The sequence below is a fragment of the Microtus pennsylvanicus genome, chromosome 1 (assembly GCF_037038515.1).
Source record: "Microtus pennsylvanicus isolate mMicPen1 chromosome 1, mMicPen1.hap1, whole genome shotgun sequence".
Lineage (NCBI taxonomy): Eukaryota > Metazoa > Chordata > Mammalia > Rodentia > Cricetidae > Microtus > Microtus pennsylvanicus.
Window position 1 is genome coordinate 61009779 of NC_134579.1, and position 27003 is coordinate 61036781.

Sequence of the window (27003 nt, forward strand, 5' to 3'; positions counted from 1 at the left end):
AACCCCACCACTCCACAGCTGATGAACCGCACCACTCCACAGCTGATGAACCTCACCACTCCACAGCTGATGAACCACACCACTCCACAGCTAATGAACCCCACCACTCCACTGCTGATGAACCCCACCATTCCACCGCTGATGAACCCCACCACTCCACAGCTAATGGACCCCACCACTCCACTGCTGATGAACCCCACCACTCCACAGCTAATGGACCCCACCACTCCACCGCTGATGAACCCCACCACTCCACAGCTGATGAACCGCACCACTCCACAGCTGGTGAACCCCACCACTCCACAGCTGGTGAACCCCACCACTGATGAACCCCACCACTCCACAGCTGATGAACCCCACCACTCCACAGCTGATGAACCCCACCACTCCACCGCTGGTGAACCCCACCACTCCACAGCTGATGAACCCCCAGACTTATCATCAAGAGGCTGGAGAGATGGCTTAGTGTTTAGAGCACTCTCCGGTCTTCCAGAGGACCCAGGTTCGATTCTCAGCTACAGGGAGGCTTACAACTAACTGTCTATAACTCCAGTTCTGAAGACTCTGAGGTCCTTTTCTTCCCACCTCCATGGGCACTGAGCATGCATACTTACATACATGCAGGCAAAAAAATTCACATATGTAACATTTTTTTAAAAAATCTTTTAAAACAAGAACGCACTGCCAGTGTAGACACTGCTGAGCTTTGCTGAGAACTGCTGAGGTCTGGACACACACCAGGAGGATGGGCCAAATGACACCGTACACATGCTTCAGGAACGAGCTGCAGAATGATTAACCTTCTGTTGTTTCTGTTAAGCTCCTCTGACCGAAAATTACTTTAACAATAAGTTGTTATCAATTTCCCACTTATAGATTTCTCCAAATTGGGAACCTCTCAAAGTCAAAGTTCACTTCTGACTGTGCCCTCCTTCTGGATTCACACGTCACAGAGAAACAAGGAAAACAAAAACACAGACATGCAACCGAAGACTGAGTGATTCTGTTTCCCAGCTTGATTCCTCAGTGAGGCAATCTTTAAGGTTAAAAAAACTGCAGGGGAGAAAAAGCCAACGCATAAACACAGCACAGCTGTCGCCTGGCAAAGACACTATCCCACTGCGCAGAGCCACACCCAGCCGTGGAGATCGGACAAGCTCAACTCATCCCGAGTCCAGCTGACTTGTTGCTAGAGATTTCCCCGAGGTGTGGCTGAGCTCTGCCTCTGATGTAAGAGTGGACGGGAGCCACGTGCTTGGGTGGCTCACCACCGGCCTTACCTTGCAGACAGCCGCCTGGAGCACAGCATCAAAGCCCCCTTCGGGGGCATCACGGTTCCGGGACACCCTCTGCTTCCTCACTTCCTCGTTGAAACTGTCGACTCTGTCTGTGAGAGGCAGCAGATGGCGGAACCCGAAGGAGGGGACGCAGTTTGGGAATAACTTGTAACTAGAGAGAAGAGAAGAGTTGCCATTCCGTCATTATCTCTAAGCCTTTTCAGTTTTTAATCACACTTCATTATTTTAGCATGCATATATGTGTACACACGCATGTGCAAGAGCAAGGCAGAGAATAACTTGCAGAGATCAAGTTCCCTCCTTTGATCATGTGGGTTCTGGGGATCAAACTCAGGTCATCAGGCTAAGCGGCGGTCACCTCTACCCACCGAACCATCTCTCCGGCCCCATCTCTAACTATCAATCGAGTGTTCTGGCCTTCACTGCATGCCAGGAAAAACATCAATCAACATTTACCCAGCACCCACCGCCTCCTCTGGGATAAGCAGAGTGGAGAGGACAAAGATAAATAACAGCCATCCCTGGCAGCAGGCACACAGCCAGACCACGGAAGTGTGTGGGCAATGGCTCAAAGCGGGAATCGTAGCAGACTCTGTGGCTGGGGGAAGATTGGACGAGGGCCTTGGAAGATGAGTGGGACCAGCAGCACAACCAAGGTGGACAATGGCCACATGTGCAGGTGCCGGAAGACCAAGGGCTCACTGGTGACCCCCGGAAAGTGCTGGCCCAAGAAGAGATATGGAATGGAACAGGAATTCAAAACACTCTTCTGCTCCATCACTTGCTTATAACATTGCAGTGATAGAGTATCCACTCGCCAGAGAAATCTAAACTTCTTCGAATGGGAATCTGTAACTGAGAGCTTTGAAAGACATGCGTGTATTCAGGAGACACGGTAAGTGATCCCATTCCTACAGGAAAGTGGTTCTCAATGACAGCGTCAAGCCTGGGCAACAGAAACAGGAAGAGAGGCCTTACATGGGTTCCTGGGATAAAGGAGGGGGCAGAGCGTGGCAGCCACAGAAAAGAAACGCTAGCGGAGCCGTATGAAGAAAGGAGACAGAAGAAGGCCAGTGTGCTGGACGCAGAGTAAAGGGGGCAGACTAAGCGGACATGGGGGGCAGTCTGGCCCAGACCTGCAGGATCTGTGACCAAGTAAATGAAGTCTCTCTATAGAAAAACAAGAGGCCTGGGAGGAAGGCTTTAGAATCCCATTCAGGCTGTGCCTGGGAAGGGAAACAGGCTTAGCAACTGCAAGAGGTCCCACCATCCCTGCTGCCAAGCCCTGCCTCACCAGGACAGGTCTAGGCAGGCTCCCCTCCTCTTCAGAGAGCCAAACTCTGGCTCTCTAGGAGGTGGTCCTACCGCTAACAATCACAATGCCACTGTCACATAGACCTCACAAGCTGCTGGGGACAGATCACACCCTTGTCCCTGCCCCGCCACTCCCCCATGCCAAAACACTCTCTCTCTCTCTCTCTCTCTCTCTCTCTCTCTCTCTCTCTCTCTCTCTCTCTCTCTCTCTCTCTCTCTCTCTCTCCCTCCCCCCAATCCGCCAGCCAGTCTTTTCTCTCCAGCCTCTCCAGCTAGACTTCTTTCCCTTGCCTGCACTGAGTCTTCACAAACACCTTAAGCTTAGACTGGTCGGCTATTTTTAACCCCACACCTCAGGCCACCCAAAGATTTTGTGTAGCTTCCTCATTGTATAGAAACAAGTGTAGACACTGAGTTCCCATTGGAAGAAGGAGCGGAGACCCCGCCCACACCGATCTGACAGACAGACAAGCACAGAGGGGAGGGAAACACATCCACAAATGCATTCCATTCTTCCTCCAAGCTCCTAGTCCCTTCTGTTGTTCCCGGCCTTGGGTGTGTGCTTGTTGTGACAGTCGGGAGGAGAGACCTAATAACTGCCCTGAAAGAGAAAGCAGGAGAGCAGAAAAGAGCAGCCATGGTGCCTCAGCGCTTACACCTCCCTTCCCGTCTGCGAGCAGACCTGCTCTGGCTGCAGAGAACTGAAGAGACCTTCTCTTGTCTCCTGCAGAGAAGCCGGACTACAGGCCGTGTGCTGTAGTCCAGTCAGGGACACCTCTGACGGGACACAGCTTTGCCACACAGATCCTGGGAAGGCATCACTGAAACAGCACGCCACCTGGGACAGATTTCTGGCTTAGTCCTTGGAGTCGCTCCAGGGTAGCCTGGAGATCTGTGTTTTAGTCACCAGGCAGGAGGTTACCCCACACATACTGTGTCTATGCTATGGAATCCCAGTGGAGGGACATTTATGAAGAGAGCTACTCAAGACTATTAACCAGGAAGATGAAAAATAAATAAGTACAGAGCTCTATGTGTGTGTCTGCGTGCATGTGTGCACACACATGCATGCACGCACACAACCCCTCCCCCCCAATGCATTCATGTAAAAAGTGAATCCAGAGCTGGGCAGTGGTGACACACACCTTTAATCCCAGTCCCCAGGAGGCAGAGGCAGGAGGATCTAAATTCAGGGCCAGCATGGTCTATAGAGAGAGTTCTAGGACAGCCAGGAATACAAAGAAACTCTATCTTGAAAAAACAATGAATCTAGTTTGAAGACAAATTCTAGAAATGATGCAATACTCAAGACAAGATTGTAGAATGAGTTAGTATGGAAGGCACCTCTCTTAGCCTGAATACAGAGAAAGTCTAGACAAAATATAATTTAAAAAATCCAATTAGACAGCCATGACTGAAGGCTACAAGAGAAGAGAAAATGCCGTGTAAATGAATGAGCTGAAGAGAAGGAGTAGGTCGGCGGAAAGAAACCTGGGTTTGCAGCTGGAGGAGCCCAGGGGAGACTGGAGCTGCCTCGCTCTCTGCAGAAAGCTGGATGCTACCAAGACCTGCAGTACTGAGCCAATCATGAATCTCCAACCACCAGTCTACAATAAGAGGCAAGGATGTTAACTATCCACTGCAGGCTATGCGCAAGAGAGAAAAACATGAGGTCTAGAGAGGAAGTTCGGGGTTAGGAACACAGACTGCTCTTGCAGAGGAACTGAATTCACCTGTAACTCCAGCTCCAAGGGATCTAACACCTCTGGACTCCGTAGGCACTACACTCAGACATACAATCCCTCCACCCAACACATACATAATTAAAAATAAATTTATAAAACGGGGCTGGGGAGAGAGAGAGAACCTCACATAAAAATCACTTTAGGGCTAAAGACAGGCTCAATGACTAAGAGAGCTTGCTGCTCTTCCAGAGGATCCAAGTTCAGTTCCCAGCACCCACATCAGGCAGCTCAGGATTGCCAGTGACTCCAGCTCCAGGGGCTCCAGCGCCCTCTTCTGGCCTCCTTGGGCAACAGCACACATGCATACACATAAATAAAATAGACAAACATAGACATACACAAGTTCTAAGTAAGGGGCTAACCTTACCACCCAGTTAATAATACATCTTGAAGTCACTTAAGACTTAAGACTGCTGTCCTACTGTGTGCCCAGCCTGTTTATCTAACCTGACTTTAAGAGAAGAATGTAGCACCCAACCTTGCATGCCTTGGATTTCCCATGTAATCAGCTTTTACAGCCTAAGCGAATGCTCAGCTGCAATCTTAAATTATGTCCTCTTCCGTGCCCCCACTCAGACATTACATGTGTATTATTTGTTGAAAAGAGCAAATACAGAGGTTGAAAACAATTTTATAAAAGAATATTTAGGCCGGGTGGTGGTGCCGCACACCTTTAATCCCAGCACTCGGGAGGCAGAGGCAGGCGGATCTCTGTGAGTTCAAGACCAGCCTGGTCTACAAGAGCTAGTTCCAGGACAGGCTCCAAAGCTACAGAGAGACCCTGTCTCAAAAAACCGAAAAAAAAAAAAAGAATATCTACCATAAGTGTTGAACATCACATTTGGATGTGACGTGATAAACAATGTTTGCAACAATACTGTTTGTTATCTCGTCAGTGACTTAATCTCTTGCAAAATTCTGATTATCTATAAAATATCTCATCCTCTTTGGGCTTGGGTTTAGGTTCCAGAGACATGCATAAACAAACCAAGAAGGTCATGATCGCCAGCAGAGATGGGACCTGCGACAGTGCCTCCCTCAGGAAAATGATGAAGAAACTGAATCAGCCAGCACGCCAAGTACACGTGCTCTTTCTGTGGCAAGACCAAGATGAAGAGATGAGCTGTTGGCATCTGGCACTGTGGTTCCTGCATGAAAACAGTGGCTGCTGGGGCCTGGACCTCCCACACCACTTCAGTTCTCACAGTGAAGTCCACCGTCAGAAGCCTGAGGGACCCCAAAGGTGGATGGAAGCGCTACCTTTTGAGGTGGGCCTCGTCTGCAATAAATGGATTAATTTATATTAAAAAAATATCTCTCATTCCTTCCCCATAGGCTGCTCTCTGTGTTGTTCAATAAACACGGAGGAAAGCCCTCTGTTAGGGACAGGGACAGATTCACAAGAGAGCCTTCAGGCAGGCTAGAGTCAGACTCATGTGACAGTCAGAGGACAGAGGAGAGCACGAACCAGAGGAGTCAAAGCTGGCTTGCTCTTGGAGCGCTTTATCTCTTTCTTTAATGGGACATCAACTCATTATTGGTGACTTGGAGTTTATTATTAATGAGTTCAAACCAACCAACCAACTGCACACACATGCATACATACACATAAATAAAAATATATGTATTACTATGTACCCTGGACATGCAGGTGCTATGGAACTAACTAAAAAGAGGCATCAGATTCCCTGAAACTAGAATTACAGAATTACAGGCAGTTGAGAGGTGACCAATGTGGGTTCTTGGAACCCGACCCAGGTCCTCTACCAAAAATAAATAAATAAATAAATAAATAAAAAGTCATTCTAGTCCCTAGTGATGAGAATTCCCAACTTGGATGGTAAAGAAAGTCCCAACTGCGGGGAGATGGTGGCCAGCATTTAAACCCAGCACTTGGGAGGCAGAGGCAGGTAGGTGTCTGTGAGTTCCAGGACTGGGCTACATAGTGAGACTGTAAGAAAGAAAGAAAGAAAGAAAGAAAGAAAGAAAGGAAGGAAGGAAGGAAGGAAGGAAGGAAGGAAGGAAGGAAGGAAGGAAGGAAGGAAGGAAGGAAGGAAGGAAGGAAGGAAGGAGAGACCCCCAGCTGAGAAATGAACAGGAAAACCAGCCCCACTGCCAACACAGAAAGGTCCCTGACAGCAGCAGGAATTAAAACTGCTCTACAGAAAGCCAGGACACCAGGACATATGGCATCGATGGAAAACAGCCTCCGATGGAGATGAGCTAATGAAAACATTTAACACCACGTGAGAGGCTAACAGCCCCAAGGAATGTCAGCAAACCTCACACTCAAGAACAGAATGCTCTAAAACTCCTGAGAAAAGGACCATTGAAACAGTCAAAGAGCTCACAGAACGGCAGCCAAAAGCCAGACGGGAAACGACTAGAAAAATTAAAAACAAACAACAAAAATTAAAAGTCTCAAAGTACCTAAAACAGAAGGATCCGAGAAAAGGACCAAAGGAAAATTGTAGAAAGAGCCGAGCAGTGATGCACACCTTTAATCCCAGGACTTGGGGGAGGCAGACGAGGCGGAACTCTGTGAGTTCAAGGCCAGCCTGGTCTACAAAGTGAGTTCCTGGACAGCCAGGGCTACATAGAGAAACCCTGACTCGAAAAACCAAGATAGATAGATAGATAGATAGATAGATAGATAGATAGATAGATAGATAGATAGATAGGAAGAATACAGTCACAGAGGTCAAAAATGGTTCAGTATACAGATCAAACTGAAGAACAAAATTGCAACCTGGAAGAACTTTCTATGATGTAACTGGGGGGAGACGGTCTATGCAGAAAAATAAGAAATATGACATTTAGACTGAGAAGCTCCATCTGACACCTACTAGCGGATGAACATGGAGGTAGGTGAGAGGAAACAATCACAGAGATACTGCTAGAGCCTTCCAGACAGACGACACAGCCCATCAAGCTCTGAACTACGTCAACAACAGTAACCCCAGCCAAGATGCAGTCAAGAGCACGCGACAGAGCAGGATTAGAGAAGCAGAGCCTGTCACCTCAGGCACAAAGAGGCCAGAAGGCAGTGGAATGACAAGGACCACTGTGGCTTCAGACTCAAAGGGTAGAAACTTATAAACAGTGATGGGGATGTTTTTACACATCCATGTTTTTACATGAATCTATCTTGATGTCAGCTCAGTTAAAGAAAAAAGTCCTTCAACAGGAGACCGAAAATGGGATGTCAGTGGGTATCGGGATTTCCGGGTGATGCCCCTCAGTGACTCAGGACAGTTATTAAACTGGTCAATCAGATTAAAGAATCTGATGCTTCCATTACTTCTCTCTCCTCTCGGTAAACCCGGCACTTCTTCAGATTTAGTGTGTCTGGTCCATTCTATGCTGAGTGGAGAAAACCTAAAAATTCTGGTTATTTGTGGCTAATTGCTTTTTAGATGTCAGTGACTAACTCATGAGGCCTTTAAAACAGAAAAGCAAACAACCCGTGTGCTGTCCCAGACCTGATGTGGGACAGCTAGATTACAAGACCTGGATTGTGCTGTCCCTCTCAAATTGCAAAGGGGATGCCCCAGGGAGACTAGCGACCCCGGGGTGGGAAGCTCAGCCTGCTCCCCAGAGCTGCAGTGTCTTCCTGATACTTCCTGGCTTACAAAAGAGAGATTTACACAGCTTAGATTTGAGGTTTCCTACCTAACACCCTTTCTTCACTGATTTCCTGTCTTAGGAACAGCTTTTCAGAGTGCTGTCAAGAATTGCACTGTCTGCCACTGTGTCTGCCTGGAGGGCTTCGAGTGGGAACTCTGAATAGCCTTGCCTATTCGGATGCTAAGCCCCAAACTAGTCCTTGATCCTCTGCCAGCTCCCAGTCCAGCATCTCTGAGGGTGCACACACCCTGTCTGAGCCCAGTCAGGGCAGGGACAGAAAGAAGAGTTTGGAATCACTGTTCCAATGGATCCCAAGAAATGTTTTGATTCAGATGCTGTTGTTCCCAGTAAGTAACAAAACTTCAACACTGTGGCCTCGGGACAGCTGAAAGGAGGAGGAGACCAAATCCACTAATCATAACCTGGTTTATATAGTTTATGGCTACCTGTGGCCCTGAAGAAGTTACACCTAACAAATCATGTCTAGCTTCTCTTTATGCTTAAAGAACTTTGACTACATCTATACTTAAAATTGTTTCTTACTGGGCTTTTTTTCTTTCATTTTTCTGATTTTTTGTTTGTTTGTTTTCCTAGATAGGGTTTCTCTGTATAGCCTGGGCTGGCCTCGAACTCGGAGATCTGCTGGAATTAAAGGTATTCATCACCACTGCCTGGCTTATTTTACTTTTTTCAATCTTTGTGTTGGTTTCTGAACCCTGAGGAAGATCTAGGTCAGCATCAAGAATAAAATTAACATGACTAGGGGGGCTCATAACACAGACTGCTGGGACATCACTGCCTCTCCCAACACCCAACCTAGCTTGAAGCTGGAAGCTGTTTGGGGGTAGGCCCAGGGTCTTTAAAACAACACATCCCCCTCCTCTGTGGCAGAAGGAAGCCACCACAACATGGAAGAGGCCTGGCCCCCTGAAGGAGAGGTGCCAAGCCTCAGCACTATCCAGCCCTCCTCAGATTTTGTACAAATGAGGACAGCTTTGCAGATACTTAGCCGTGGAGATTTGGGGACTGTCAGTCCAGACTAGGCAAACACGGTGGGCTTGTGGGAGCGAATGCTGTTCCTTAGCCTCAGGTAAAGTATCTTAGATGAGGAAGAAAATGGATTCTGTGAGAGGCTCTAAAACTCGTCTGCCCCTTAGCCATCTGTATAATGGTGAGGTATTCTCTGCAGGCCTCATTTCCTCATCTGCAAACATGGCGTAGAGACCCGAGGGACCTGAGGAGGCCAGGATGGGATGTATGGGATAATCTAAACCAGGTGTCTATTTGTCAACAGTATGAACTAAAATCTTAGCTGTCCCCTACCTAGTGTCTATGCTGGGCCTTAAATTCCACAGCCTCATTGAAGCTGAAGGTGGAGTTCAGACAAGGAAAGGCTGGAAGTTATCAATCACCACTGCCTGCTGTTGTACTGCACAATCTTGACATCTCGCAGATCACTTGAGACACTAGCAAACAGAGAAACCAACTCCATTGCCATCAGGTTAGAGTGTTGGAGGATGTGGCCCAGTCTACTGATGGGGGAAGGCGCTACCTCAAGAGGTTTCAGAGGAGAAGTCTTTTAGTATGTGGTCTAGAGACCAGTCTTGTGATATTTTGGTGAAGAATGTGGCTGCCTTTTGTCCTTGTCCTAAGAGTCTGCCTGAGGCTCAAGTGAAGAGTTTGAGATTAATTCTGTTGGCAGAAGAAATCTCCAAACAGTCTAGTACAGACTCTATCGTGTGGACATTAGTGGTAACACTGATGGGAGATTTCTAATAAAAGGAGCCAGCTGAGCAAGGAAAAATATTTGAGGAGAAAAGGGCACCAGAAAGTGGAATGGAGCTAAGTCCGTGTCCAGGGAGATAAATGGATTAAGATATGGACTAAAGGCAGTGGTGACCTCAGGACAAGGTCCTACCCAGGTAAATTTCCAAGTTATGAAAAGTAATTTAAAAGTTTAGAGTCAGGCTGGCCGGTGATGCTGCATGCCTTTAGTTCCAGCACTCGGGAGGCAGAGGTGGGCAGATTTCTGAGTTCGAGGCTAGCCTGGTCTACAAGAGCTAGTTCTGGGACAGGCACCAAAACTACAGAGAAATCTTGTCGTTCCCCCCCCCCCCAAAAAAAAGTTTAGAGTCGGGTGGAGTGGCATACACTTTTAATCCCAGCACTGGGAAGGTAGAGGCTGGTGGATCTCTGAGTTTGAGGCCAGCCTGGTCTACTGAACAAGTTTTAGGAGAGCCAAGCTTAGGCAGTGGAACACAGAAGGCTGGTGAATGTATAACTGAGCGAGGGGGCCATGTATCAGCTCTAGCAAGCAGCAGACCTGGGCAGCTTCGGTCACATGGTTCTGACTTTAGAATTAAGGACAGAAGTAAGGAGTTACGGAATAAAGCTGCTGAGGCCAGGTGTGTGTCAGGGATGTCCCTGAATGGAGGCCTCGCAGAGAGGCTACTTCATGAAGCTGTGAAGGTGAAGCCTGGATTGCCCTGGAGACCCCAAGGTGTCAGGGACACCTGCAGAGGACAGCTGCTAACAGGGAGTGGAACTGACCCAAGAGAAAGAAGTGTGCTGTAGTCAAGAAACTGAAGGCAGTTGAAGATCAGACATGGAGCTTTCAGTGTTTGGATTTTGTGGGCTCATCTTTGGTCTTGCTTTGGTCCTGTATTTCCTTGCTATGTTCCCTTCCCTGTGTTTTGAAATGGTAATGTATATCCTATATATTGAAAGCATAAAATCTGATTTTGATTTTCACAGGGGGATTACAGTTAGGAGATTGCCATGCATCTCAGAAGAAACTTTGGACTTTGAAACAAGTTTGAAACTGTTACATACTATGAAAGGCTATCACTCAACTGTTACGGACTAGTACTAAAGTTGGACGGAATGCACTCTTTTGTACATGGCTATAAGCCTTGAGGGCCAGGGAGTGAAATATGGTGGTCTGAAAGAAAGCGGGCCCCAAAGGGAGTGACACTATTAGGGGGTATGGCCTTGTTGGAGGAAGTGGTCACTGTGGGAGTGGGCTTTGAGGCCTGTTTTACTCAAGCTTTGCTCAGCGTGACAGTCGACTTCCTGTTGCCTACAAGATGTAGAACTCTCTCCTCCAGTAGCACATCTGCCTGCAGGCTGTCATGCTTCCCATCATGATGATAATGGACTGAACCTCTGAAACTGTAAGCAACCCATCCCAATTAAATGTTTTCTTTATACGACTTGCCATGGTCACAGTGTCCCTTCACAGCAGTGAAAACCCTAAGTAAGACAGACTGTACCCCAGTGTCCTCTGCAACAAGACAAAAGACAGAGACAAAATTGCTGAAACCCTGTGCAGCTAGCCTGGATATGCAGTGCAAGGGCAGACAACAAAACATCCAGCCTCAAACAAAGTGGAGGGTGAGGGCAGATATCCAAAGGCACCATTTGATCTCTACACATGTGCCATGGTACGCACACACCTGCACACGCATACACATACAAACACACCATACACACACACATACAAAATTAAAACTAAAAAAAATTAAAACTAAAACAGGGTTCTCATTTAGTTACATAGAAGTAAATTATAGTTGTTGATATAAACAACAGGGAAAATCCCGAATGCATTTATCCTTTGGTGTGTATGCATTGTGTGTGGTCATGCATATGCATGTGTGCACATATGCACGTGGAGCTCAGAGATCAGTATCAGGTATCATTTTCCCCGTGGGGAGAGTCTCTTACTGACCCCGAACCTCACAAATTCTTCAAGACTCGTGGTCATCAAACCCCAATCTGTCTCTCCTTGGCCAGTGCTGGGGACTATGAGTATGCTCAAGAGCCCAGCATTTACAAACTCAACTACTCATGCGTGGGCAGCAAGCACTTACTCAGCCGAGCCATCTCCCCAGCCACTGAAACCATGTATCTCTGAGCATGCCACTTACTACAGGCCAAGAGAAAGTACTAGTTGGATTTTCCTTGTTTCCCCTCCCCACCCCCTGGACCCATGGCTCTCCAAGGACACTGGCTAATATATTAATGTGAGAACAGTGCCATGTGAGGCAAGAAAATAAGTCTCATACAACGCTATGACAGTCACTATTCCCACATGTAGGCCAAGGACATAACGTGGCCATCATTAGTCACTCAGTGCCTAAGCCTATGTTTCCCCTAACTAGCCTTTCTATGGGCTCTTCCTAGTCACTTACCCAATACATGGATTGGTCTGGTATCTCGGTGCCGTGTAGGAGAAAGGAGAGATGTCCTTGTCAACAAAAGACCCAAAACCCAACCGGAAGTTACTAGTGAGCTTCCTCATTTCCTCAGCAAGCTTGGTGCCCAGGCTCCGGATGTTGTCCAAGTCATCCTTCATGGAGAGGGACAGGTCCATCAGGTAGTAGAGGTCTACGGGATAGTCCTCCACCTGGCGCACCTGAAGCTGGAAGGCAGTCTGATCACCTGCGATGACAGAGAGGTCACCCTCGTTAGAGGCCGCATGACTCGCTGAGATGAAAGGGTGAATTCTCACTCCAAAGATCTTTTTCCCACATGGGAGTAGTTATGCTGTAGAATGCTTGTCTGACCCCACCACCACCACCACCACACATACAAACACACACAATTAAAACTCTTCTTTGTCTTGGATGAAGGTGCACCACCAAAAAGAAAGACTTTCTTGGAAGTGAATATGGTGTTGAGAGAAGCCCCAGGTGGTCTTCTCCAAACCGTGTCATGTCAGTGCATCTGAAGAAGGGTGGTGGTGTTCTGTCTCTCAGCAAAAAAGACCCTGGGTAGCTGTGAACACAGAACAATATGCCCATGCAAACTGGGTTGAAAGTCATAGACCAACAGAAAGCAAAGGAATTAACAGGAGGGAAGCCATGAATGAGAACTGGTGTGGGAGGGCTGACAAAGACAGCAACTTGGGGCCGGGGAGATGCTGTGCAGACATTGGGACCTGGGTTCAAATCCCCAGGACCTACATAAAAAGCCAGGTGGGGCCTAGCACATTTGTGAGGCGCAGAGACAGTAAGATCAAGACCAGTGAAGTTTGCTGGGCTCTAGCCTAGCTCCAGATTTAATGATAGGACTATGTTTCACCTGTACACACACACACACACACACACACACACACACACACACACACACACACCATAGATCTAAGAATAGGAAGACTTAGGAAGAAGAGCTCCAATGGAAGAGCCTAAAAGAAGGCAACAGCGGGGGTTAGGTAGGGAGGGTGGTAAAATTACTAAAATTCGTAAGTATATCTATGAAAGTGTCAAAGAATATACACATACTATGTACAGGATATATACTGTATTTACCACTTAACAAAAGAGCAAAAGGAGAAAAGATACTACCAAACTGTGTGCTAAATATAAGAAGAGAAAGCGATTAGGGTTCTCTAGTAAGACGGCCAGCAGGTATAGAAAGGGGGAATTAATTAAAGGGAGGAAGCGAGGAGACCTACTAGCTCACCCCCCTCCGCCCACCCAGGGTTTGGAGAGAGGCCCAAGTTAGGAAAGTAACTGAAGGATAAAAATCCCTAAATCACGTCTTTGTTTCTAAACACAAATCACTTCAAAGTTCTGCTCACTTGTCTGCCTCAGCTCGCTGGCCTGTCAGGGCTGCCAGGTGTCCTGCTTGGCCTGGGGCAGAACTGTTCTTGAGCATTTAAAATTTGGGTATATTTTTTTGTGTGTACTTAAGAGATGCAAGAGCCAAAGTGCCCTCGCCACCATCCAAGGGATCCACACTTGGTTGTGCAGGGCCACAGCTCCGAAGCCTCTTGCACCCTCTTGGCTAAGCGTTCCTCCATATGCTAAGTCCTGGCCCTTGTAAGACATAGAACCCAATTCTCCATGCTCCCTCTCCTCCTCCCGATGGGAACAAGACATACTCCATAAGCTACCTGGACCTAGGTTTATTTAAGCATGACACCAGCAATGCTGGGAGCAGCTACTGAAGCCGGGATGCACCTCCAGGAGACAGCAGGGCCTAGAATGACAAACGTTTGCACAACAGACATGTGGTAGCTGGAGTGGCGTGGCTGTTTCTCCTGACTTGCTTTTGCATGCACTGTTCCAGCTGCCTCAAGACTGATGTAGTTTGGGTCGCCCGTTGGTGTGAACCTATTTTTAAAAACAATCAGAGTCTGACTCAGACAGAAGAATATTCAAGATTTCTCCCAAAATGAATTCCGAACTGCTATGGTATGCCTCTGGCTCCCATCTGGCAGACACGGCAGGTCCTTCCATGGGATGGATGCCTATTGCGGTTGGGGGAGAGGTGAGAAGTAGAAAGGAACTCAGAGAAGGAAGGTCGCCCCTACCCTGTGTGTACCCAGCTTTGGCCTTCGCACAGGCAGGCAGACCACAGGTGGACAGAGCCTCTTCTGTCCAAATCCATGATCTCCTCACAGGGTCTGGTGTGCTGTCTGACACCTGCCCATCCTCCCAATTCCCCTAGGCCATCTTCTATCCAGAATGTACTACAACCTTACTGAAGTCTGCCATCAATTAACAGATGGAAAAGTGGCTTGGATTCAGGGGAGCTGAGAGGCTCCCCTCGCAGGGCAGCACCAGGCTCGAAGCTGGGAGAGCCAGGTTTGAACCCACACCTGGTCACTAAGGGCTCAGCAGGCCCCCAGTTCCTTTCAACCTGTGACTTAATTCTGCCTCAGTGAAGAAGATATTAATCATAGTGTGGATAAAAACCAATATTGCACATTAGGATCCAAGCTCTCACACAAGAAAATCTTTGGTGCCAATGCTTCAAAAAGTTAAAAATTACAAGCAATTTTAAATTAAAGCGATTCGTGAAGGGATAAAAAGAGACAGAAAGGTCTTGTAGAAACTCCAGTTTGCCTGGGCTACAGCTTTAGGCACGCAAATTTAACTCCAAATTTTCCACCTATGAAAGCGAAGAAGGACGTGAGGTATAAAATCCAGATGTCCCTACTTTGTACTGGGAAGTGGCCCACATCTTGGCACCAAATCCTAAGAGAAATAGCTCACTGAGAGAGTGTACGCATACATACGCCTCTCCCCACGGGGAAGATATAAATATTAAAGGGAGGATTTCTCCCAGTTTGACAGAAAGAGACAGGGTGAGGAGTGTAGGACCAACCGTGCTGAGCTCTGGCCATTACATATGAGACTTTAAATGCCATGCCCTCCTACATGGGCTCTGGCGATCATGGAATGTGTTCCCTCAGCAGTTTTTGTGGGATGGAAACTCTCATCCACTCTCGGTGGGGACGTCACTCTGCGGGGAGGACACCGGCAGCCCAGCAAGGGTGGCGTCTCTGATTTGCAAGTGACAGGGAGGCTGGTGGCACCAGAGCCATGTGTGGAGTGATTTTGCCTGGAAAAGGTCCAGGCTCTTTTCCCACCTTTGGGTGTGACTCTACTTAGACACACTCTTCCCTTCCTCGCTTTCCCAGCAAGCTGTTGTCTTACACTGCCTGGGACTCTAACTGATGGCCTAAGCAGGGGGCACGGACCCCACCTTCACCCACAGAGCTGGTGTGTGCCTGCCTCTGGTGACAACATCCCAAGCCACATGCCTGGATCTGTTATTCCCCTTCCCCCCAGTCTCCCTCTCCCTCTCTACCTGCGAGCCTACAGGCTTGCACAGCTATTGCTATTCCACATAATCCCCATCTCGGGACCAGCGGCAGGATCAGAGAAACGCAATAAAGGGAACTACAAAGAGAAGCTGATCTCCTGCACCTGAGAGAAAGGAGGTCCCCACCCTTACCCCCAGCTCAGCAGCCCCTCCCTCAACCCAAAGCCCCTCTTTTGCCCTGTTTTCGTGACTTCACAGCGCCCAGCGCTGCCTGTGGTTAGCACAGGATTCCTGCCCACGCTCCGCTCCTAAGTACAGGTTCTCCCACTGTAATCAAGTACTAACTAGCCGCCTGCCTGGAAGGGATTTTAACACTTTCTTTGCTCTGGCTTCCCTTTAATAAGAAAGTCTCCCATTTGTCCTTGGAAACAGGCATCAGATGGGAAACCCTGCTAGACTGAGAACAGAGTTCCAAGACTGGCTTTGTTCACAAGTCAAGACATGACAGGATCTTCACAAATAAAGACTCCTGCCATCTTCAGATAAATGGTGGCGGTGATGGTGGTGGTGGTGGTGGTGTGTGTGTGCATGTGTGTGCATGTGTGTGTGTTCCCATTGTGCATCCAACACGAGGAAGTCAGGGAACAATATTCCAAAGCTGGTTCTTGCTTTCCACCTTGTTCAGTAATGGGGTCACTTGTTTCTGTATTTTTACCCATATACTCCTGGCTGCTGACCAGCAAACTCGGAGGCAGTTTTCCTAATTTTCCTGTTTCCACCTCCCATCTCGGCAATGCTAAGGGTACATAGGACACTGCTGTATCCAGCTATTCATGTGAATCCCAGGGATTGGAACGCAGGCCATCAGTAAAATTATCCTCTGGCTGGGCGTGGTAGCGCACACCTTTAATCCCAGCACTTGGAGGCAGAGGCAGGTGGATTTCTACAGGTTCCAGGCCAGCCTGGTCTACAGAGTGAGTTCCAGGCCAAAAAGAGCTACATAGAGAAATCCTGTCTCAAAAACAAGGTGTCCTCTCTCCTCCACACACACACTGGGGCACATGTGTGGCGCAACACACACACACACACATCATGCGTGCACAACACAAACAATAATAATACACTTTTAAAAAAGAAATAGTTAAGAAACTAAAAGATTCAGGTGAATAACTAACTCGAAGGAACCTTTTGAGTGTCCTGGTGTTTGAAAACCATCTCTGCCTTTGCTCATCTCTCTAAGCTTTACTTAAAATGCACGTCCTAAGAATTTCAAGCTTTTTGTTAAGGATTTTTTTTAAAAAAATCTTATCCTGACATACGGTTTCCAGTGCTGAAATAAAATGAAAAACATGATCCTTGTATTTATACAAAACCCTGCTTAAAGTTTGGCAGTTCTTCAGAAAGTTAAATACAGAATTACCATATGATCCAGCAATTCTACTCCTAGCTATAGACCCAAAATTATTGAAAACACATGGCCCCCAAAAATCTTGCACATGAATATTCAGAATTGCCCAGTGGAAACACTTTGTCCGTCAACTAAAGCGCAGCCCAAGAACATGGCGCATCCTTTGGCCATAAAAAGAATGAAGGAAGGGGCATGGTGTGGAGGGTCAAGACAGGAGGGTCACAAATTCCAGGTCAGCTTGAGCAACACAGCGAGACCCTGGCTCAAAAGCACCAGCTGAAAGCACATTTCACAACGTGGATGAATTAAGGCCCGAAGTTATATAATGGAGGAGGAGTGTGCGGTGAGGGTAGCACTGTAGAAAAGATGGTTTAGAAGGGGACAGATAGTTTGTTAGTTTGAGCTGCTGGTGGGAAAATGATCTGGAATCAGACAGTGTGATGCTTACCCAGCTTCAGTCGACTTAGAACCAGTGACCCGAACATTTTAAAATGATACAGTCGTGTGATATGTGAATTACGTCTCAATTTGAAAAACAGTTTTGAAATACTACTTAAGAACTAATCAAGGAGGGCTGTGAGTAAGATGGCCCCGAGGGTCACGGCACATTGCCTCTGAGCCTGACGGCCTGGGTCTGATCTCAGATGGAAGAAGAAAAATGACTCAGAAAAAAGTTGTCCTCTGACGTACACAGGCACAAATAAAATGCAATTAAAAACTTTTTTAGGGGCCTGGAGAGATGGCTCAGAGGTTAAGAGCATTGTCTGCTCTTCCAAAGGTCCTGAGTTCAATTCCCAGCAACCACATGGAGGCTCACAACCATCTGTAATGAGGTCTGGTGCCCTCTTCTGGCCTGCAGGCATACACACAAACAGAATATTGTATACATAATAAGTAAATAAATATTTTTAAAAAAATTTTTTTAAATGGAAGGGGAACTGGAAGACAGCTCAATGGCTAAGAGCACTGGCTGTTCTTCCAAAGGACCTGAGTTTGACTTCCAGCACCCACATGGTGTCTCTAAGCCATCTGGAACTTTTCCAGGGAATCCAATGCCCTCCTCTGGCCTCTGGAAGCACCAGGCATGGATATGACACAGAAATACATTTAAGGCCAACATTTACACACATAAAATAAATTTTAAAAATAAAAGCAATAATAAAAACAAAGGGCCAGAGAGATAGTTTGCTGAAAAGACTGACAGTCTGTTCTTGATCTCCGGATTCATGTGGTAGAAGCAGAGAACAGATTTCCACAAGCTGTTCTCCGACCTCCGCACGCATGTACACAGGCACACAGTGGATAGATGGGTGGGTGGGTGGATGGATGCATGCATGCAAGGATGGATGGATGCATGTGTGCAAGTATGCAAGGATGAGTGGATACATGCATGGATGCATGGATAGAATTGTGTTTGAGATAAGGTCTCACTATGAAGCACTGGCTGGCCTGGTACTCAAAATGTAGACCAGGCTAACTTTGAACTTATAGCCTTCCCTCTGCCCCCCAAGTGTTGGGATAAAGATGTATGCCACCACGACAGGCAAAGAAATGTAACTTTTAGTGGCTGAACCACCTCTCTAGCCCAAGATAAATTTAAAAAAAAATTAGAATAAGGGAGGAAATCCTTCCCCATTTCCCTCTCCCTACCCCCCCCCCAATACCCAGCCCCCTCTCTTCTCCTTCAGACCTACCCTAAGATAGTAACCTGGCCTTCATGGGGTATCTTTCAAGTCTTGCTGAGTCTTGTTCTTGGCTGATCTTGTGTAAGTGTTCCTTTTTACTCAACAAATGCTATTTTGAGGTGGGGGCAGGGCATGAAAGTAGCGCTATAGCTTTACATTGGAAGAGCTAGTCCCCACATCCCTGACAGCTGCCCCCTAGATGGGAGAGCTCCCTGGAGGCAAGAATCCACTCAGTAAACTGAGATTTTTGCTAAGTACAACATCCACACTCCCTCTCCTCACATAAGAGGGTTTCTTATAAACATAAGCCTGTTTCTCTTTGTAAATATTAAAACTGTGTCTTCAAAATTTTGAGAGGCATCATGGTTTCAAGAGTTTCTGTCTCGAGAAATATATTCACAATGATGCTAGAACTTCAGAGATTCCAATTGTTTTCAGCCCCCTCTGAAGCCTTCATCTCTACCAAAACATCTTTGTGGCTTGCGTGTGTCCCTATCGTGTCCCTATCGGGAGGCCAGACCCTCATCACTACCCTTCCAGTGCTGACCTTCATCACCAATCCTCCCAGAGCTGGGCCCTCCCTCACACCTGCCTGACACTGCACTCACTGAATAACAGCCGATACTATCCTCGCTTTCTATCTAATACTGGAAACTGCAGAATAATTAGCAGGATGTGTGACTAAATATATATGTGTGTGTGTAACTAAATATATATTTAGTGTGTATATACAAGCATATGTGTATATATATATATGTCTGTACACACACATTTTCTACCATAACACTGTGTTATTTTGGGAGGGGTCAGGGTTTGCTTGTTCATTCTGTTTGTTGCAGAAGAGATGATGTGTGCCTCATGCATGCACGCAAGGCCTCTACTACAATCTTAAAAAAAAACCTAGCCAAGCTATTCCACCTGGCCTCATCTCCAGCGACCTTATACTCTGCTTCCCGGTATGAACCTTTCCTCCCATTACCATGTCCTGGCTCTGACCTCAATCAAGCCCATTTTCTACATTAGCACACCCCACCCATTGGGCTTTTCTGAGCCCCTGGCACACAACACACCCTGAGGAGCACTCACCTGGCCGGAGGCTCACAGCAATCTCCTGTGGTGTCATCTGGATGACGTCAGAGCCTGTGGCACTGGAGCCCTTGCTGCTGAGGGGTAGGCTCCGAAGGACATGGGTGCTGCTGGTGGGACTCTCGATCTCACCTCCACAGCCATTTCGGATGAGGTTTGCTTTCAAGTCACAACGAGAGGTGACAGACCGTGGATTGCCGAAGTACTGGGTGGAGAAACAAGACAAAAACAGGCAGCCATCAGGGTGGGGCCTGAAGCCCGCACTCCGTCTTCACTGTTCAAAAGCGGACAAGGCCTCAGGAGGATTCAGAGGATGGACCAAAGCGCCTGTTACCCGGGTCTGCTGTGACCTAATGTTAGCATATAAAATGATTGCTTCCACTCTCCATTTTGGTGATCAAATGCTCCTGTCTACACTTTCAGCAAGAGGAAGAAATTGGCTGGGTTTGTAGCTTGGTATAAATAGTGCTTGCCTACATTGCAAGACCTGGGTTAGATCCCAGCACCGTGCAAAAAGAAAAGAGCATGAAAGGGCAGAGGAAAGAAAAGCAAAGCTACATGGGAGCATATGTGTGAACACACAGCATCAGCGCTGTGCTCCTAGAAGCCTTTGCCAGGCGGTGGGGGCGCACGCCTTTAATCTCAGCACTCGGGTGGCGGAGGCAGGCAGATCTCTGTGGGTTTGAGGCCAGCCTGGTCTGCAGAGTGAGGTCCAGTACAGCCAAAGACAGCTAAGGCTACATAGAGAAACCCTGCCTCGAAAAACCAAAAGACAGTAAGTCCTGGAACTTGCTCTGTAGACCAGAGATTCAGGTGTGTGCCACCACCACCACCTGGCTGAAGTCTTTTACCATTAAAAAAAAAAATACACCGGGGCTGGAGAGATGGCTCAGTGGTTAAGAGCACTGCCTGCTCTTCCAAAGGTCCTGAGTTCAATTCCCAGCAACCACATGGTGGCTCACAACCATCTGTAGTGAGATCTGGTGCCCTCTTCTGGACTGTAGCAATACATGCAGACAGAATACTGAGAATACTGTATACATAATAAATAAATTTAAAAAAAAATAATAATACAAGGGGGCTGGAGAGATGGTGCGGAGGTTAAGAGCACTGGCTGCTCTCCCAGAGGACCAGCAACCACGACCAATTCCCATGGCAGCTCACAACCATCTGTAACTCTAGTTCCAGGGGACCCAACAACTTCACACAGATGCACATGCAGACAAAACACCAATGCACATAAAATAAATTATAAATGTTGCATTTTTCTGATAAGGTAATCTTACAATCTGGTAAACTTAAACCATAAGAAAAAACATGGCTCATCACTCACTTACAAAGAGTTATTATAACAAACAGGAAAACAGGAAGACTAAGCAGAAATCCCAAAGCACGTAGACTATGAAAACAAGGAACTGGGGTGTAGCTCAGTGATGGAACACTTGCCTGGTGCACACAACCCCTCTACACAGGGTAGGTGTAGAGGGGGTGAGAGGTATTTTCTCTTCATTGGGACAAAATGAGCAGTAGACTAAAAATACTTCCATTTTCATCTTTACTGATGTTTAGATGTGATGAAGTGTTGATGAGAGTCTCAGTGACATTCCCAGCACTCAGGAGGCAAGAAGACCAGGAGTTCAAGAGCTCAGCTACATACCAAGACTGAGGCCAATTTGGGCTACATGAGACTATCTCAAAAAACCTGAAAGGAAAAGAGAAGAGAGAGGGGCCAAGGAGGTTGAGAAAGATTGAGATTGGGTTGGTTGATTCTTAAGTTGGATTTGGGAGAAAGGAAAGCTAACATGGGACACCAAGAGTTTGAGACATTAATTTTAAAATGAAAAAAAAATCTATTCTGCTATAAACTATGACACCTGTGCAGAGGAGTTTTGGGGAAAGGGTCTGGTTTTTTAAATCTGGTTACTGTTTGTTTGAAGGTCAGCTGGCTACCTGTAGCCTAAAATGACCTTAAATTTCTGATCCACCCACCTCTGCCTCCCAAGTACTAGGACGGGTTTTATAAGGTGCCAGAGGCGAAAGACAGGGCTCACGCTAAGCAAGTACTCTACCGGCTGAGCCAAAGTCCCACCAGGAAAAGACATTTTATGGCAAAGGCAAAGCGAGCCCAAGCTGTTCTCCCTTCTGTAGCGGGGTGGATACCAGCACTGGGCCACACAACCCCTGGCTGCTGGCAGTAAGGACGCAAGGCTTCAGATGAGTCAGTATCCCCAGCCCGCTGTGTCAGAAGCTAGACTACTGGCAGAAGCGTAAGAATCCAGTGGGGCACACCCTCCATCACGGGTGCGGCTGTCCTAGGACGAATCAATGACTCTAAGAATCTCTGCAAACTTTAAGGCTAAAAAGTCAAGAGCTTTGGGATTGGTAGCTCCCATCTATAATCCTAGCACTTGGGAGGCAGGTGGATCTCTGGGAGTTCAAGGCCAGCCTGGGCTACACGGTGAGACCTTGTGTCAGGGGTGGGGGAGTCATGAAGATTTTAAAATTTATTATTGTTTTAGCCCAAGCTGACCTCAAGTTTTTGGTAATCCTCCTGCCTTAGTTTCCTGACTGCTGAGATTGTAGGCATAACCATCACACCCGGCATGCAGTATTTTAAATAAGTAAAGCAGATGCACTCTCCTGGACCCATGTGGTTATTTTGTTTCTGGGTTTTATAATGATTGGTGTTTCCAATTTTTTTTTAATAATCTATGTGTTTAAGCACTGGAGAATCATCACTGTAAAAAAAAAAATTCTTAATGACTACAGTCCATAAACATGGAAGGGGAGTGTATATGTGTGTGTGTGTGTGTGCGAGAGAGAGAGAGAGAGAGAGAGAGAGAGAGAGAGAGAGAGAGAGAGAGAGGAGAGGGAGGGAGAGACAGAGACAGAGAGAGACAGAGACAAAGATTTCAAAGCCTAGGCTTCCAAACTGGCCCCCAGGTAGTCACACCTGGTCTGCTATGATGGAGGAAACAGGACAGGGGAAGGGAGAGTCAATACCTGAGGCGCCACGAGGCACTCTGCTGTCCTGAGGTTCTGAGCCACAGCCTAAAGCGCTGCCCAGAGCTTGAAAGGCTCACCGCTCCCTTAACTAAAGAGTCTCCGAACCCCTCTCACTGCAGGCCGAGTGGTGGTGGTGCACACCTCTAACTCCAGCATTAAGGAGGGAGAGGTAGGTGGATCTCTGTAAACCAGCCTGGTCTACAGAGAGCGTTTCAGAACAGGCTCCAAAGCTACAGAGAAACCCTGTCTCGAAAACAAACAAACAAATAAGCTGACTGCTGGACAGTTCCATCTGCCTGGACCAGGCCATCACAAAGCCCCACCACCACCTGGCATGACCATCTTCCCCCAGTCCTTCCCATACCGCCTTAGACTCTGCCAAAGGCCAGGTCAGAGCCAGCCTGTCCGCTTCTCAGGAGTCCTCTTCTCAGGACCCCTTACAGACTGCAAGGACACGGAACGGCACTAGGACCACACTGAGACTCTTCTTAGCACCGCCCATCTCACCTGCAGGGTGACTGTTCCCCTTTCCCAGACCCAGCCGAGCAGCGGTATCACTGATGTGCTCAGTGGTCTTGGAGATACAGACCTCTGCCCGAATGTCAGACCTGCCATTGTCTCCGAAGACCTCGCCCCACAGATCCAGCAGCTGAGGAAATACTAGGTCTGGCACATTTATAGAACTTTTAGATGGGAGACAAGTAGGATGGCCTTAAAAAAAAATGGATCATCTTTCTGACTTATCCCAACACAGAAAAAGGTTTCCTCTAGTTCAAGATGGACTTCCAGTGGCCATGGCATGGCTACAGCAGCTGCTCACTGTTCTGGGGCATGAACAAGCACCACATGAACAAGGACTCCACATGGGAACACCTGTTCCAAGTCTCCTAAGGACTCCCAAAGGGCCTCTGCTACAGGCAAGTGACCAATAGTGGTGACAGAACAGAAACGAGAACCCACATCCTCTTTGATAGCTTTACACAGCACTAATGATCAAAGAAAGGCTTGGGAGGTGTTCCCAGCCTGAACTTGCAAGTCACCACACCAGGCTCTCCTCCCTCCATCACCTGCCAATTGGAGGTCACTTTGAAAGTGCTGTTTCAGGCTGCACGGTTCACTAATCAAATAAATCCCCTTCCCAGCAGTCAAGGCCAGGGCTCAGGGGAGCTCCACCAGGCTGGCGTCAAGGCCGGAGTGCACAGGCCCTTCTGTCTCTGCTGGGCCATCTCTGCACTATTTCAAAGCATTCCTATACTCATTGCGGATGACGAGAGATGTGGTGGTCGTTTGTAGGAAGAAGGGCACTGTTTCTAGGACAGTGAGGGAGACTGAGGAACCATAGCCCTAGAAAAGAACACAGGCCCTAGTGGGTCCAAACACTGGGTTGAAAAGGGAAGAAGTGCCATGGCCAGCAGGTGAGAACACTTCAGGGGAGCTGGGCCCAGGGGAGTTGGCTACTCTCTGAGGCTGGCCTTGCTCACTGCATACAGCAGGGCCAGAGCCTCTGACCAGCACAAGCAAGCTGCACTCTAGCTTGGCAGGCCGTCCTGCACTGGGGGCAGGGGGAGGGGGAGGCGGGGTGGTGGTATATGATGACAAACCAGAATGTGTGGTGTGGTGCATGCCAGAAACTCACTGTGGCTGGGGGTGGGGGAGCGGGGTGGAGAAATCGCTGTGCCAGTTTTCAACCGGCTCATTTAATTCAGTGCACAAATATTTATGAGGCATCCACAGTAGACCAAGATGACTATGATTACTCAGCCCAGCACAGAGAGATTCTTTCAATGAATGTACATTTCACTGTGAGTTGGCCAAAGACTGTTTTTGGAATTTTTTGTTTGCTTGTTTGTTTGTTTTTATCTTTGTTTTCTTGTGTGTGTGTGTGTGTGTGTGTGTGTATGTGTGTGTGCATGTTTCATTTCTTTTCTAACTAAAATAAGTAAATAAATAAAATAAAGATACCTTTCCTGCCACCACCATGTCCCAGAATGTTCCTCTTTCCCTACCTGTCTCCCTCAAACTCTGACCTCTTTCCTATCCTATCCACTCTTTCATTCTTCCTTTCCACACCCACCAAGGCCAAGGGCACCTCCCCCAGCTGGGGCCACACTTCTGGTCCATGCAAATCCCTTCAAAATCACCATGGCAGCCTTGCCTGGCTTAGTGCTTCTCCTGGAATTCCCAGCATCCTGGTTCTGTCCAGGACCACAGCATCTCACTGAATCTTAACAGTCACACCTTAGCAACCTACCCACGTTCCCGAGACCTGAGTGCAAGCTTCGCCTACATCTGTCCTTGGTATCCTCCCTAACCTGCCTCCTGGGACCATGGCCTCCTCAGCCTGGCCTCCTACAGGCTACACTGGTGTGCCCACATAAGGCACAGATCACTAGGTCACCCAACTCCTTCTCCCTTAGGTCCTGGCACGCAGCTACACCATCTCCTCATTCTCGTCGTAGCTGGGTGTAGTGGTGTGAGTTTTAGACAATGAAGTGGAGAGCATGTGAGCTGCCCCAGTCTGCCACCACAGTGTCCGCTTTCATTCTTGGCTGGGTTGTTGAATTTACTGAGGGAAGAGCACAGTTTGCAGTTAAAGTGGTGGATGTAGGGCAGTGGTGGTGCATGCCTTTAGACCCAGTGGAAGGCAGAGGCAGGCGGATCTGTGAGTTCAAGGCTAGCCTAGTCTACAGAGTAAGTTTCAGGACAGCCAGGGCTACACAGAGCAACCCTGTCCCAAAACCTAAAAACACTGAAGATAAGAAACTAATGGCGTTTGCTGTGTCCTTGCTGGGCAGGACAAGGAATGTAAGTGTTCTAAGAGGCTCAGGGTCAGGTGGGCCAGAACAGGTTGAGGGAGTAGGCCATGAGGTCAGAGGCAGAGCAGTGGACAGGGAAAGACAGAAGGCAGACTGTATACTACTCAGTAGGAAAGGGTCTGGAGAGCCTGGCAGAGAGAGTCAAGCTGAAGCCCCTCCACCCCCCACTCCCCTCCCCCACCACAACCACAGGAAGCGAAAGCAAGAAGGGCAGGGCAAGCGGGCCATGCTGCAGAAGCAGGCAGAGAACCAGCAGGAAGTACTAAGAGAGACAGGACACCATGGGCTGCCCCCAACTCAGTTCCTACAGAAGAATACAGTGGCAGGAAAAGTGGATGCAGAGGTAGTGTCCCCTGGCAGAGGGTCCCCGGGAGATGAGGCCAGTGGTGACCGAGGATGGACCCCACCCACACCTGCAATCCCAGCCTGCAGAAGGCTAAGGAAGAAGGATCCTGAGTTCAAGCGCAGTCTGGGTTACAGATTAAGGTCCTGTCTGGAAAACAAATTAAAAAGCCACTCTGGCTAAGTCTGGCTAGGACCCACTGAGGCTGTCCACTGGGTATCACATGCTCCTGGCAGAGAGACCTTGCTCCTCTGACAGCATCCCAGAATGGGGCCGAGAAGACACGGGTTGTACTTACTCTGTCTTGCTAAGGCACAAGTTAGACCAAAACCATTCCCAGATTGTCCAGCCTTAGCATCCCAAAACACAATTGATGCCCCAGGGACAGCTCACCCCAGAGTTGGGAAGCTGCTCCAGTACAGCCAAGAATGAGGCTCTGTGCAAGCAGAGAGGGTACCCAGTGAGCTAGCCAGGGACCCCGTGTGTGGACTAGCCAGGGACCCTGTGTGTGGACTAGCCAGGGACCCTGTGTGTGGGCTAGCCAGGGACCCCGTGTGTGGGCTAGACCAACGATGTGTCACTTAGGATGATTTATTCATTGTCAGTATCAGGTCAGGCTTTTGGAAGTGTTGTATAAGAAAGGAAGAAACAGAGTAAAAAAGAGACCCTGGCTCCCAGAACCCACGGCCCATTTTACTCATATATGCTCATAGGCAGCAACGGCTGTTTATCAGATGACTCATTCAGCCATTTGGGAGGTTCAGTTCACTAGAAGCCCTCCTGGTCTGAACCTCATGTACATCCAGTAAGGCTAGGCACTGGGTAACGTCACCTTTATTTCATGTTTTAAGACATTAACAGTAGCCGTGAGGGCCAGTGAAATACCTCACACCTGAAAACCCCAGCACTCAGGAGGCAGAAGCAGATGCTGAATTTGAGGCCAGCCTGATCTATATCATAAGACACTGTGTAAACAAACAAGCAAACACACCTGCAATCCTAAGGCTTAGGGGGTAGAAACAGGGACATCAGACGTTCAAAGTCATCCTAAGATGCACGGCATGCTTGTTTAGCAAGCCTCTTTCATCAGATATGAACTCCTGTTCCAGCCTCAGAAGGAT

At 47.9% G+C, this 27003-nt stretch overlaps 1 protein-coding gene and 1 pseudogene across 1 annotated transcript in view; one reads left to right on the top strand and one right to left on the bottom strand.

Moving 5' to 3' along the window:
* Itgb5 (integrin subunit beta 5) overlaps nt 1-27003 on the bottom strand; it is a 107985-nt gene that overhangs the window by 61212 nt on the left and 19770 nt on the right. Inside the window, exons 3-5 of the mRNA XM_075965429.1 lie at nt 19718-19922; nt 12175-12424; nt 1281-1449 (exon numbers count right to left, since the gene is read on the bottom strand). Of these exons, the coding sequence (XP_075821544.1) occupies nt 1281-1449; nt 12175-12424; nt 19718-19922 (624 nt within the window). The remainder of the gene's footprint in view (nt 1-1280; nt 1450-12174; nt 12425-19717; nt 19923-27003) is intronic.
* On the top strand, nt 5332-11897 carry LOC142837109 (large ribosomal subunit protein eL43-like; annotated as a pseudogene).